The following is a 13,674-nucleotide window of genomic DNA, read 5'->3' as shown; positions in this document are numbered from 1 at the left end:
TTAGGGAGCTGCTGCTGGTGTCCCAGCAGAGCAGGACGGAGCAGCTGCAGGAGGCGCTGAGGCAGAAGGTGAGGAGCGAGGACTCCTGGAGGGACAAGGTGACTCTGGGGGCTCTGCTTTGGGGGGTTTCAGCTTCACAGAGGGCACAGGAAAGCAGGGAATGATCTCCTCCAGTGCCACATGTGGTGCAGTCATGGAATCATACACAGACTGCTGTGGAAGCAGCTCAGCCAAAAATTCCATCAGGAACACACAAATCTTGCTGCCTTTGACCTCTGGGTCTGCTGGAGCCTCAGACCCCCAAATTCACAGGGAAAAGTGTGTTTTGGGGAGCCTCCTGTTTCCAAAAAGACATTTAATGTTTGCTGCAGTTGATGGAATCACAGGATCCCAGACTGGTTTGGGTTGGAAGGAGCCCCAAAGCCCCCCCTGCCATGGGCAGGGACCTTCCACCATCCCAGGCTGCTCCAGGCCCTGCCCAGGGACACTGCCAGGGATGCAGGGACAGCCACAGCTTGTCCAGAATATCCTTTGTCCAAGGAGTTCTCCTGCCAGCCTCTTCCAGTGGCATTTGGGAAGCTGTTTCCCATAAATGACTGTCACCATGTCAACCGTGTTTTCATCTGGAGCTTTCTCCCATGAGCACCAAAAAACCCTGAACTGAGTAAGAAATAAAAATGCATTCATATATTAAAAAGAATAAGAAATAAAAATATATTTATGTATTAAAAAAAAGAATAAAAAATATATATTAAAAAGAATAAGAAATTAAAAACAAGTGTTTCTGTGAAGGAAAATTTAAAAGCAGAGTTGAACAATAACTCTGACTTAAATTTAACTCTGATTTAAACCTCACATAATTGGTGACTGAAATTACTGTATTTTTAGTTTCAGTGTCTGAAAGCTTTATTTAGTGCTAGGAAAACTTGGGCACTGGTAGCAATTAGGATCAGTTACATTTCTTTGGGAAGCCCTTCCCTTCCCTGTCACAGGATATAATTTGGGTGGGGGGGATCACTCTGGCTCCATAATCACAGAGTGTTTCCAGCCTGACATGAGAAGATAAAGATTGGTGGGAGGGAGAGGGAGGAATTTCAGCTTTGGTGTCAGAGCCATTAAAATGCAGCCACAGCAAGGCCCCAGAATTCTGCTCAGTAGCCAAAAAAATCAACAAAGTGACAAAGTGACAACGTTGCCTTTGCTTTGGGCCACTGCAGAGCACCAGAGGGTCTCTGGTGCTGTTTTCTGTTTAAAATCTATATAAACCTGAAATTGTTTTAGTGGAACAACAACAAAAAAAATCACTTTTAGGGAATAATTCAAGAAATTACTCCATTGGAACACACCATATTTATGGGATGCCAGGATTATTTAGGTTGGAAAAGTTCCCCAAGATCATGGAGTCCAACCAAACCCCTGAGTGCCACGTCCAGTCCTTCCTTGGACACCTCCAGGAGTGACCCAATCCTTCCCTGAACCCCCCTTTCCATGGAGAAATTCCTCCTGAAAAGATGGATCCACACATTTATCATCAGGATCTTTAAAATATTAATTAATGAGGGGTGTGTAAGTGGCTTTAAATCAATTAGTGGCCATTCTGCTCTCTGGGAACATCAACCTGGACTTTATTTCCTTTTCTGGTTCTCAGCTTTATTAATTTCAGATATTAAATGTGAAATGTTTTGAATGAGCTCAGGTTTTTGTGTTGCCTTTTTTTTTTTAAGTCTTTGGAGTCAAGGAGGCTCCAGCAAGTGATCAGGATCTATAATAACAGGTAGAGTTAATTTGGGAATAGAATAAATTTGGGGATTTATGTTCAGAATCCCAACTCCCATCTAAGAATATAGATAGAATATAGAAATATATTATATAGATAGAATATAAAAATAATTATAAAAAAATAAATAATAAGAGTCTAATTTGAGCATCTTACAAATACAGCAATTTTAAAGCTGTAATTTAGTGGGGGATTTGCATTTATTCCACACCCAGAATTTGGTATATTTTGGTTTAAAAAATAGTGAAAATATTTCCAGTTTCTCTTTTCCCCCTAAAGACATCAGGGAGATTTATTATCCTTCTGCTCATAATAAAGTGAGGAATTAGATAATTGTAATTAAGCTCATTGTGGGCTTTTGTGCTTTTAATCATTTGAAGTAATGAGGTTTGTGTTGTGCATTTAATGTTCCTGTTGTGCTCTCAGCCTGCTGCAATAAAATCCATCAGAATCAGCTGCACAAAGGGAATAGGGTTAGGAACCCTGGCTTAGGAGAAGTATTGCAGCCTTCAGGGTTTCCTCCAGAATCCAGAGTTTGCTGCTGGGGAATTTATGGCTGAATTTTCAGATTTGAATCGATAATGAGAATTATTGGAGATGCTGTAAGGACTGGGAAGTGTCACCCAATATTCCAACCTGGAGAAGGGTCTGGGATGAGCTTATTGTGACCTTCCAGGGCCTGAAGGGGCTCCAGGAGAGCTGGAGAGGGTCTGGGGACAAGGGATAGAGGGACAGGAGCCAGGGAATGGCTCCCAGTGCCAGAGGGCAGGGATGGATGGGAGATTGGGAATTGGGAATTCCTGGCTGGGCTGGAATTCCCAGAGCAGCTGGGGCTGCCCCTGGATCCCTGGCAGTGCCCAAGGCCAGGCTGGACACTGGGAGCAGCTGGGACAGTGGGAGGTGTCCCTGCCATGGCAGGGGTGGCACTGGGTGGGATTTAAGATCCATCCCATCCCATCCCATGGATCCCATCCCATTTCCCATCCATCCCATGGATCCCATCCCATCCCATCCCATATCCCATCCCATTTCCCATCCCATCCCATGGATCCCATCCCATTTCCCATCCCATTTCTCATCCCATTTCCCATCCATCCCATGGATCCCATCCCATTTCCCATCCCATCCCATGGATCCCATCCCATCCCATCCCATGGATCCCATCCCATCCCATCCCATGGATCCCATCCCATTTCCCATCCCATTTCTCATCCCATTTCCCATCCATCCCATGGATCCCATCCCATTTCCCATCCCATCCCATGGATCCCATCCCATCCCATCCCATGGATCCCATCCCATCCCATCCCATGGATCCCATCCCATTTCCCATCCCATCCCATGGATCCCATCCCATGGATCCCATCCCATTTCCCATCCCATCCCATCCCATGGATCCCATCCCATCCCATCCCATGGATCCCATCCCATCCCATGGATCCCATCCCATGGATCCCATCCCATGGATCCCATCCCATTTCCCATCCCATCCCATCCCATCCCATCCCATCCCATCCCATGGATCCCATCCCATCCCATCCCATCCCATCCCATCCCATCCCATCCCATCCCATCCCATCCCATCCCATCCCATCCCATGGATCCCATCCCATCCCATCCCATTTCCTATCCCATTTCCCATCCCATGGATCCCATCCTATCCCATTTCCCATCCCATGGATCCCATCCTATCCCATTTCCCATCCCATCCCATCCCATTTCCCATCCCATGGATCCCATCCCATTTCCCATCCCATCCCCACTGACCCCCTCTTGTCCCCCAGCTGGAAATGGACCTGGCCAAAGGGGAGGCTCGGCACAAAGAAGCAATTCTGAAAGTCAGGGAAGAGGCCAGAGTGGAACTGGACCTGGAGAGACAAAAACAGCAGGAACTGATCACAAAATACCAGAGAGAACACGAGGAGCTGCAGCAGAAGGTGTGCAATGCTCGAGAGGAAACCTGTGCCAGAACATCACAGAAAACTAAAAAATGGGAATGTGAAGGAATAATAATAATAATAATAACAACAACAACAACAACAACAACAACAATAATAATAATAATAATAATAAAAATCAATAATAAAAATCATAATAATAATAATAATACCCTGTGTGTCATCCTCTCTCTGGATAACACAGTGCTTTTCCCCAGCCTTAGGAGATTTAGGTTTTTTAATTATCAGGCTGAAAATGACTATTCCAGGTCAAGTTAATTGGTGTGGAAGTTCTTTCTCATCTCATATTTTCACCACCAAAACTCCATCTATGTCCCCAGAGTTGTTAATTACATTTAATCTGACATCATCATTTTTTAAAAGCTTGGGACTGTTTCAGGCTGTGATGAGGTGCCACAATCCCACCCAAGGGAACCCAGCAGCTCCAGGGTGAGTGGCCAGTAAAGGCTGACTGGGCTGGACTGGTGCTGACACCACGGGGGTTTGGGAGCTCCAGATCCTCCTCAAATTTTATACAAGAATTGAGAAATTGTACCTGTAACCTAAATTTTCAAAAGGTTTGATCCAATTCCTGAGAAAATGGGAGAAATCTGGAAAAATAAAAAGGAATGTGATGAGGTTCTATTTGTTATTTAAAGTCTGGGACATTGTGATTTAGAGCTGAAAATAAGTCTGGCTTTGTTCACTTGGCAAATATTTAACCATGATTTTTAAACCCTGAGGAAACCCTGTCTTGCAGTAAATTTAACTTGAAGTTAAATTTTCCCTTTTTTACCTCAATGTCTGTGTTTGATCTTGAACACACTAATTAATCTCTGTGTTCTCAGTGAGTGGTGATTAATTTACAGCTCTCTGCTGTCCTCTGAGGGAATTATGTAAATTCAGAGCTTTTTTTTCTCTCTCTCTGAGGACCTGCAAGTTTAAATTTGTTGGTTTTTTTTTCTTCAAGCCAACATTTGTCTGCTATTAATTCTCCATATTTAGAGTGGAGATTAATTCCTGTCTGATCTCACCCAGATCCCAGGTTTAATATCCAGTGCCACCAAGAGCTTGAGGATGGAGACGGAAATTCTGGAGAAGAAGCTCCAAGATGCCCAAATGAAGCTGGCAGAGAAGGATGGAGACAAGGAAAAAGAAATCCAGAGCCTCAAAAGGCTCATCAGTGAGCTTGAATTCCAGCTGACCATGGAAAAGAGCAACAGTGAATCATTCCTGGATAAACTGAGGAAAGAAATCAAGCACAAGTCAGATGAACTGGAAAAATTAACCCAGGAGAAGACACAGCTGATTCACAGTTTGAGCCAAGTTCAAGAGGAGGTAGGAACAGGTCCCAGGAAATGCCTGGTTATTTTTACTTGGAGACATGTGATTTCTAAAATCATCCAAAGCTCTGTGTTTCAGACCAGAAAATCCCTTGAAATGCAAAGATTTCTCAGACAAATCCATCATCATTCCCTAAACATGCTAGATCACAAAAGATGGGAATTTTTAATTCAGCAAATGCTTGATTTTAAATTAGAATTTTACAGGAGAATATATCTATTTTTCAGGTCCTGCAGGGCCTTTCTTAGTCTGTAGCCTCACGTCCCACTGCCCAAACATGGGTAAACAATGAAGAATTCCCAGTTTTTAGAGTAGAAGACACGGATATTTCCCATTCCTTGAACTGGTGTCCCAGCTCCTACCAGTGCAGCCACGTTCCCTAACTCAGGAATGCATAAAAATGAATTAAATGCAACGAGAAGTTCAACTGATGGATATTCTGACCACAAACATTTTCTGAATGCTTGGAATATAATGGGAAGGGAGGAGAGAGCTGCTCCATGGGAAATGTGGAGTCAGGGACTGCAGATAAGATTAGGCTGGAATGTCCAGTGGCAGGAGAAGGAATTGGTCAACAGGGAAAATAAAACTCTTCCAAGTGATTTAGTGCTGGGGTTGGCAGTGATTTATTCCTTGGGAAGGTTGGGACAGGTGTGAGTGGAATTCCAGTGGGGGTGTGCCCATCCCCAAGGATGGGGATGTGGGATAGAGGGGCAGTGCTGGGACGAGAGGGCTCCATGGGCTTCCCATGAGGGATTCCAGGATTCCACCTGTTCATAGCTGCTCCCATGATCCGTGCAGGCTCTGCTCTCCCTCTGCACAGGGTTCCAGGGAAAAGCAGCACCAACCTCTGTCCAGCGTTGCCTTTCCTTCCCAAGAGCAGCATTCCCACCTTTCCCAGCCGGGCAGGAGCAGCAATTCCTCCTGAGCACCTCCCTGCCATTTCCCACCGGCTCCTGAGGGAGCAGAAGGACAATGAGGGGCGGTTCCTGTCCTGGGGGTGTCCAGGAGTGATGGGTGCAGCATTCCCGGTGTTTCTCTCTTTGCAGAATTCCCTGCTGCAGGACACGGTGTCCCAGGGGTGATGGAGCAGTGTCCCAGGGGTGTCCCGGGGTGATGGGTGCAGCATTCCCGGTGTTTCTCTCTTCGCAGAATTCCTTGCTGCAGGGGCAGTGTCCCAGGAGTGTCCCGGGGTGATGGATGCAGCATTCCCGGTGTTTCTCTCTTTGCAGAATTCCCTGCTGCAGGGGCAGTGTCCAGGGGTGTCCAGGGGTGATGGGTGCAGCATTCCCGGTATTTCTCTTTGCAGAATTCCCTGCTGCAGGACACGGTGTCCCAGGTGTGATGGAGCAGTGTCCCAGGGGTGTCCAGGTGTGATGGAGCAGTGTCCCAGGGGTGATGGGTGCAGCATTCCCGGTGTTTCTCTCTTTGCAGAATTCCCTGCTGCAGGACACGGTGTCCAGGGGCAGTGTCCAGGGGTGATGGATGCAGCATTCCCGGTATTTCTCTGCAGAATTCCCTGCTGCAGGACACGGTGTCCCAGGGGCAGTGTCCCAGGGGTGTCCAGGGGTGATGGATGCAGCATTCCCGGTGTTTCTCTCTTTGCAGAATTCCCTGCTGCAGGACACGGTGTCCAGGGGCAGTGTCCCAGGGGTGATGGAGCAGTGTCCCAGGGGTGTCCAGGGGTGATGGAGCAGTGTCCCAGGGGTGATGGGTGCAGCATTCCCGGTGTTTCTCTCTTTGCAGAATTCCCTGCTGCAGGGGCAGTGTCCAGGGGTGTCCAGGTGTGATTGAGCAGTGTCCCAGGGGTGATGGAGCAGTGTCCCAGGGGTGTCCAGGTGTTTCTCTCTTTGCAGAATTCCCTGCTGCAGGACACGGTGTCCAGGGGCAGTGTCCCAGGGGGTGATGGAGCAGTGTCCCAGGGGTGTCCAGGTGTGATAGATGAAGAGATGAAGCATTCCCGGTGTTTTTCTCTTTGCAGAATTCCCTGCTGCAGGACACGGTGTCCCAGGTGTGATGGAGCAGTGTCCCAGGGGTGTCCCAGGTGTGATGGAGCAGTGTCCCAGGGGTGTCCCAGGTGTGATGGAGCAGTGTCCCAGGGGTGTCCCGGGGTGATGGAGCAGTGTCCCAGGGGTGTCCAGGTGTGATAGATGAAGAGATGAAGCATTCCCGGTGTTTCTCTCTTTGCAGAATTCCCTGCTGCAGGACACGGTGCGCCGGGAGTGCGAGGAGCGCTTCGAGCTGACGGCGGCGCTGGGCCGGGCTCGGGAGCAGGTGCTGGAGCTGCGGAGGCTCAGCGGGACCCTCCCGGCCGGGGATCTCCGCCTCTCCGGGCCCTCGGGAGCGGCCAGGGCTGCCCGGAGCCTCCGGCACGAATCCCTGGATCCCGTCAAGGGAAGGGCGGCCCCGCTGAGCGAGCCCCGGGGCCGGGTCCCCGCCGGGATGCGGCGCCGGCCGAGCCAGCTCTGACAGCTCCGCCTGGAAAAACATCCCGACATCCAAAGAACACCGGCCCAACTCATCCGTTCCTACCATTTAAAATCCGGTTAAATTTTTATTTATTTTTGATGCAATAATTTTTATCTGTCTATTAATTTATTCATGGTGTAATTAAATGCTGGGTGCAATTTCAAGGTGAGAAAAGTAAAAAGAGTCTCTCCAAGTGGAGCACAAAGAGCAGCACATCTTCAAGGAGTGGGACTGAAATCAGAGAATCCCTGGATCCCAGAAGGTTTGGGTTGGAAGGGACCTTAGAGTTCATCCCGTTCCAAGGCTCTGGGCAGGGAATAATGGCCCAGAATCACAGGATCAGGATGGATGGGGCTTGGAGCAGCCTGGGACAGGGAAGGTGGAACTGGATGAGCTTTGAGGTCCCCTCCAACCCAAACCAGTCTGTGATTCCACGATTCCATCATTTCAAACCTGGGCTCTTGTCCCCCTGTCTGTGTCCTGGAGCAGCAGCTGGAGTAAGGGGGGAGCGTGGCCAGGGAGGAGCAGCAGTAAAATCACAGGAGCAGGAACGGGATCATGGCTCTGGCATGAGGGAGTGGCCAGGTCCTGGATCCAAACCAAGTCCAGAACAAATATTTCCCTTCTCCCCCTCCCTCCCAGAACCCAGAGCTCCTGCTGCTAAGCAGTAAACAAAATATGGAAATGTCAGGGACCCTTTTTTACTGGCTTTGAAAAGAATTTAACCAATCTCACCATGTCAAGGAAAGTTTCCCAAGTGTTTTCCATGGTGGGATGAAAGGCAGCAGCACAAAGTGCCACAGAGGACATGGACACCTCATTACAGCCCTGAAATTTTAGGAAATCCAACTTCCTGCAGGAAGTTCTTGCAGGAGTGGTGTCAGGGACCTTGCACTCCAGGACTCGTGGCACGAGGCAAAGCCAAACAAAGCTCCAGCCCAGACAAGCCTGTCCCTGTGGATCCTGCCCTGCTGTGGCAGCATTCCAGCCCTTCCCTTGGATAAAACATCCCATGGCACTGCAAAGGCTTCAGTTTGCCTCTGGCAGGGCTGGGGGTGCTGCCTGCTCTGGAGTGAGCTCCTCCAGGCCTGAGCCTCCCCAGGAGGGATCAATCCCTGTGCCAGAGAGGGAAATGGAGCTGCTGGGATGGTTCTGATGCTCTGTGTGAGCCCCAGACACGATCCACGGCCAAACCCCTCCTTGCTCACCTTGCTGGGGATCCATCCCTGCTCCCAGGTGACCAGGGACAAGAGGAGGCCATGGAATCTCAGCCTGTGCCTCAGTGTGGCTCATCCTTTTCCCACCTGAAGTTGCCCAAAATGTGTTGTTCAGCCTCTGGTCCTGCTGCTCCTTCAGCAGGAGATGGGATCAGCACTGGCCATGCACAGCTTGCCATGGATATCACTTCATTCCCGCTGGGATACCACAAACCAAAGCTGGGATCATCACTAGACCTTGCTCTGAGGTGTGTGTAGGATCTGGGATCCCGACTGTGCCTTGCAGATGGAGTTTTTCTACAAAAGAAGAAATTGGACTGCAGGAAAAAGCATCTTAGTTCCTAAGCAGTGTTAAAAGTGCATGGAAATAGAAACCAATGCCACAGATCATTAAAATGTATTAATCAGAATAAAAACCTGACTGTCTTTCTTTGTGCTGTGCATTTTCAATACCAAAATAAGAGCAGGATAATGAAATTGGGGAGATTTCCTTTCTCAGACAGCCCCCTACAGCTGCATTTTTAGTTATTTAAAACAGGCCCTTATTTCCATCATGAAAATTCCCTGTTGGATTTTGTCCTCGGTGGTTACAGGTGGTTGAGATTGTCCTGCTGAAGGAAGAACAAACCCCAAACAGCTGAGAAGGTGTGAAACACTAATCCAGGGGTTTCATCCTCACAGCACAGGACAGAACTCATCTGGGTGGGATAAGAAAAAGGGCACTGCCTGAGATTAATCTTGAGGGGATTTTAATATAAGTGATAGTAATAATTAGTTATAATTCATTATAATTTTAATCTAAAGAAATATACTTTGTGTGGAGCATGTGGCGTTGCCCTGGGAGCTGTTCCCAGGTCATGGCAGCTCCCATGGACTCTTCTCCTTGGCTCTGGGATCCCACCCAAGCTGGGACAGGCTCAGTGCCAGGCTGGGACTCTGCTCCTTCCCAGGGAACCCAGGGATGGGTCCAGGTGCCCCCTCAGGGGGATGGAGACCCTTCCACTGAGGGGTTTGCCCAGGGTGTCTCTGAATCCACTTCCCCACTTTTCCAGGCCCTGGGTTCCTTCTGTTCCCTACAGAGATCAGCAGGACTCAGGCACTGGGGAATGAGCACGGAATGAGCACAGGGAAAAGGGGAATAAGCAGAGGGGAGGGAAGGGCTGACATGTGGGAAAGTCTCGGTGGGAGGGAGAGGAAAATTCCCTCCCCTGGAGGGGCAGCCAGGGAGGATCCCTGGGCAGCAGCGGAGCCCCCGTGCTTGAGTCATTCAAAGTGGGTGGGGAAAATCCATGGAAAATGTCCTGTTGGGAGCAGCCCTGTGCTGCAGGAAAATCCATGGAAAATGTCCTGTTGGGAGCAGCCCTGTGCTGCAGGAAAATCCATGGAAAATGTCCTGTTGGGAGCAGCCCTGTGCTGCAGGAGAGGCTGAAGCCAGAGCCCCAAAGGGGATTTTCCAGCTCCTGATTTATGGGCCATGGGAAGTGGTTTGGTCTGGGCAGGCTCCAGGGAGCAGAACCTGCTTTGAGCTCCGGGAAAGAGTCCTGGAAGGAACCTGTGAGCACAAGGAAAGGATCCTGGACAGCCACAGAATGCAGCAGGTTCTTCTTCCTGCTGGAGGATCACGCTCTGTCCTGCTCAAATGTCCTTCACCATCACCATCCTCACAGACTGGGCTGAGTTGGAAGGACATTAAATCCCCTCCAGTGCTGCCCCACCCACAGCAGGGACATCTCCCACTGTCCCAGAGGCTCCAAACCCATCCAGCCTGGCCTTGGGCACTGCCAGGGATCCAGGGACAGCCCCAGCTGCTCTGGGAATTCCATCCCAGGGAAAAATTCCTTCCCAAAATCCCATCCAGCCCTGCCCTCTGGCACTGGGAGCCATTCCCTGTGTCCTGTGACACGGGAATTGTCCTCTCCTGGATCCCATCCAGGGCAGCTGAGCAGCATTTCACTGGCAGTGAAATTGGGGCTGTAGCATCCCCCAGGATGGATTTTGGGAGTTCCCTCTGCTCCTCTCCAGGCTGGTGCTGGGGGCTGGGAATTCGGGAATGCCGGGTGGGGCAGGGCTGGCTCGGGAATCTCATTGGGAAGAAACTCCCCAGGAGCCCGAGGCTGACCCCGCTCACTGAACATTTCCATGAATCATTGGCTTTTATGGAAATCCGTTCCAGCATCCTCTCCCCAGCTGTTTCCTGTGCTGGCTGCAGCCTTTGTTTTAATTTACCACGACTGAGAGGTCATTTTAATCACCATAAAGTTCCCAACAAAGAACCACATGTGCCTTTGGGGAAAAGGACCCAAAAAAGGATCCTCAGGAACAGCTGGAAGGCGTCGGGGAAGGCTCAGGCGTGGAGAGGATTTATGGGCACTGTGGGTGTAACCAAGTAGCAGCAAGGCCTCGGTGGCTGCCAGCTCCATTCTGTTTGCTGCTCTGCTTTGGGGGGAGTTTTTGTAGATTCCTGCTAAAAAGAACCCCAGCACCTCCTTGGAGGGTGATGGAAGCAGTAGCTGGAGTTGGATGAGGCACAAATTCACCTGTTCAGGCTGGACACAGGGAGAACTTGGATTTCTCTGCATGAAAGGTTGGTTCTGGAGACCAGGATTTTCTGTGGATTGTCTGGATTTTTCAGGGTTTTCTGTGTTCACAGAAATCCACAGAAATCCACAGAAATCCACAGAAATCCACAGAAATCCACAGAAATCCACAGAAATCCACAGAAATCCTTTCCTCTGGATGGCTCTGGGCAAGGATGTTCCAAACCTGCTGGAGATCCATCTGACAGGGAAACAGTCCCTTGTCCACAGGACTTCCATCGGGACAGGATCTGTGTGTACCTGACCCCACAGCAGGGCAGGGCTGAGCAGGAGGGCTGTGGAACAGCTTCTCCCCAGGATCTGTGGAACATCCCCTCCCCTGGATCTGTGGAACAGCTTCTCCCCAGGATCTGTGGAACAACTTCTCCCCTGGATCTGTGGAACATCCCCTCCCCTGGATCTGTGGAACATCCCCTCCCCAGGATCACAGCACAGCTCAGGGTTCAGATCACGAGCATTTAATCCAAAGCCAGTGCCTGAAATAACAGGAGAGCAAAAACCCTGGCACAGAGCAGGACGTGTGGAGGAGGAGCACAGATCCCAGAAGACAAAAATCTCCAGGGATCCCTCAGCCTCAGCCAGGGAAAATGACTCTGGGATCTTTAAGCTGATGATCCCCACGAGCCTGAGAGCTCGAGCAGGACACTCAGTGCTCGGGGTGCCCCTGGATCCCTGGCAGTGCCCAAGGCAGGGCTGGATGTTGGGATGTTGGGAGCAGTGGGAGGTGTCCCTGCCATGGATGGGGTTTGGAAGGGTGGGTGAGGACACTCTGCTGCTCTGGGGCGTGTGAGGGGAGCAGGGCAGGGCAGGGTGGCAGCGCTGCCTTTGTGTCCCCTTTGTGTTCCAGCCTTGGCTTCACTCTGACCGGGGAACCCTCCAGGAGTCCTGAAACAAAAACCAGCCCCAGGCAATCCTGTGTCCATCAGGGAGGGCAGCCAGAGCTCCCTGACCAGAGCTGGATGGCAGAGAGAACATCTCTGCTCGTTCTTGCCGTGTCCCTGGTGGCAGAGCACTACTGAGCTCTCACCCTGCCCGTGGAGGATAAAAGGATGGAATTCTGCTGTGGGACTCTCCAGGGCTCCCAAGCTGGAGCAGCACCTGGGGGATGCTGAGCAGGGAGAAGGAGGGAGCTCTCTGCCCTTGGAGGGTTTAATTCCCTTGGGAGGGACAGGGTGACAGCCCCAGCCTCTCCCCTGTGTCCTGTTCCAGTCACTGTCACCCCACAGTGACACAGCTCTGTGTCCTCAGAGCAGGTGTCCCCTCAGCGTGGGGGAAAACCTGGAACCATCCCCAACTGGCAGAAAGATGCTGAAAGTGTTTCCTTTTTTAGAGGTGTTGAGGCACAGAAAAACCTTCAGGCTCTGAATAAAACCTCAACTTCTCACCCTGTAAATCACTTTAAAATGGGACCTCAGGCATTTGAGTCTCAGCTCTGGATTGCTCCACACAAACCTGGGGTCCCGAATCACCAGGGAATTTTGGGAAGCTGCAGCAAGCCCTGAACAGGGGTAATTAAATCTGTGAGGGCCTTTGGGGAGGTTCACCCAGTTTAAGATGGCTTTGCTGTGGATTTCCTGGTTTAAGATCACTTTGCTGTGGATTTCCCGGTTTAAGATCACTTTGCTGTGGATTTCCTGGTTTAAGATCACTTTGCTGTGGATTTCCTGGTTTAAGATCACTTTGCTGTGGATTTCCCCTCCTGGCTCTGGAGCATTCCAGGGATGGGGCAGCCACAGCTCCTGTGCCAGGCCCTGGAGCAGCTCAGGCTCGGAACCCCCACGTTCCCTCCCCTTTGGGGTCACTCGGCCCCTTTGGGGTCACTCCTGGGGTTGATGCTTTGATCCATCCCCAGCTCCCAGGGCTGGAATTCGGGCGTTTGGCCCAGGTGTGACCCCGGGGCTGCTCTGTCCCCATGGCCCGGGACAGGACATTTGTCCCCTCCTCGTCTTTGGTGGCTTTTGGCAGAGCCGGGAGCTCCGCTGGGCTCGGCAACACTTCCACCTACAGAGAGAACCCAGAACGGCAGCGGGAGCAGCTCGGAATCCCGGGAATGAGGAGCAGGGAATCCGGGAATGAGGGACAGGGAATCCCGGGAATGAGGGACAGGGAATCCATGGGAATGAGGGACAGGGAATCCGGGAATGAGGGACAGGGAATCCATGGGAATGAGGAGCAGGGAATCCCGGGAATGAGGGACAGGGAATCCGGGAATGAGGGACAGGGAATCCATGGGAATGAGGGACAGGGAATCCATGGGAATGAGGGACAGGGAATCCGGGAATGAGGGACAGGGAATCCCGGGAATGAGGGACAGGGAATCCCGGGAATGAGGG

The 13,674-nt window shown here is 50.7% G+C and overlaps 1 protein-coding gene and 1 long non-coding RNA gene across 2 annotated transcripts in view; one reads left to right on the top strand and one right to left on the bottom strand.

Annotated features, from left to right (window-relative positions):
* The window catches only part of LEKR1 (leucine, glutamate and lysine rich 1), a 36,289-nt gene extending 26,398 nt beyond the window's left edge, over window positions 1-9,891 (top strand). Inside the window, exons 9-12 of the mRNA XM_058844397.1 lie at window positions 5-68; window positions 3,562-3,714; window positions 4,753-5,052; window positions 7,249-9,891. Coding sequence (XP_058700380.1) covers window positions 5-68; window positions 3,562-3,714; window positions 4,753-5,052; window positions 7,249-7,527 — 796 coding nt within the window. The 3' untranslated portion in view covers window positions 7,528-9,891. The remainder of the gene's footprint in view (window positions 1-4; window positions 69-3,561; window positions 3,715-4,752; window positions 5,053-7,248) is intronic.
* Window positions 183-4,853, bottom strand: LOC131581766 (uncharacterized). Its single transcript, XR_009278144.1, has 4 exons — window positions 4,749-4,853; window positions 4,271-4,325; window positions 3,574-3,645; window positions 183-660 (listed from the first exon to the last, which is right to left on the bottom strand). It is a non-coding gene; the product is annotated as an uncharacterized LOC131581766 (long non-coding RNA).
* Window positions 9,892-13,674: the final 3,783 nt, after the last annotated feature.

Source organism: Poecile atricapillus, chromosome 8, assembly GCF_030490865.1.
Source record: "Poecile atricapillus isolate bPoeAtr1 chromosome 8, bPoeAtr1.hap1, whole genome shotgun sequence".
NCBI lineage: Eukaryota > Metazoa > Chordata > Aves > Passeriformes > Paridae > Poecile > Poecile atricapillus.
The sequence above is the reverse complement of the archived record's forward strand: the minus strand, read 5'-3'. Positions and strand labels throughout refer to the sequence as shown.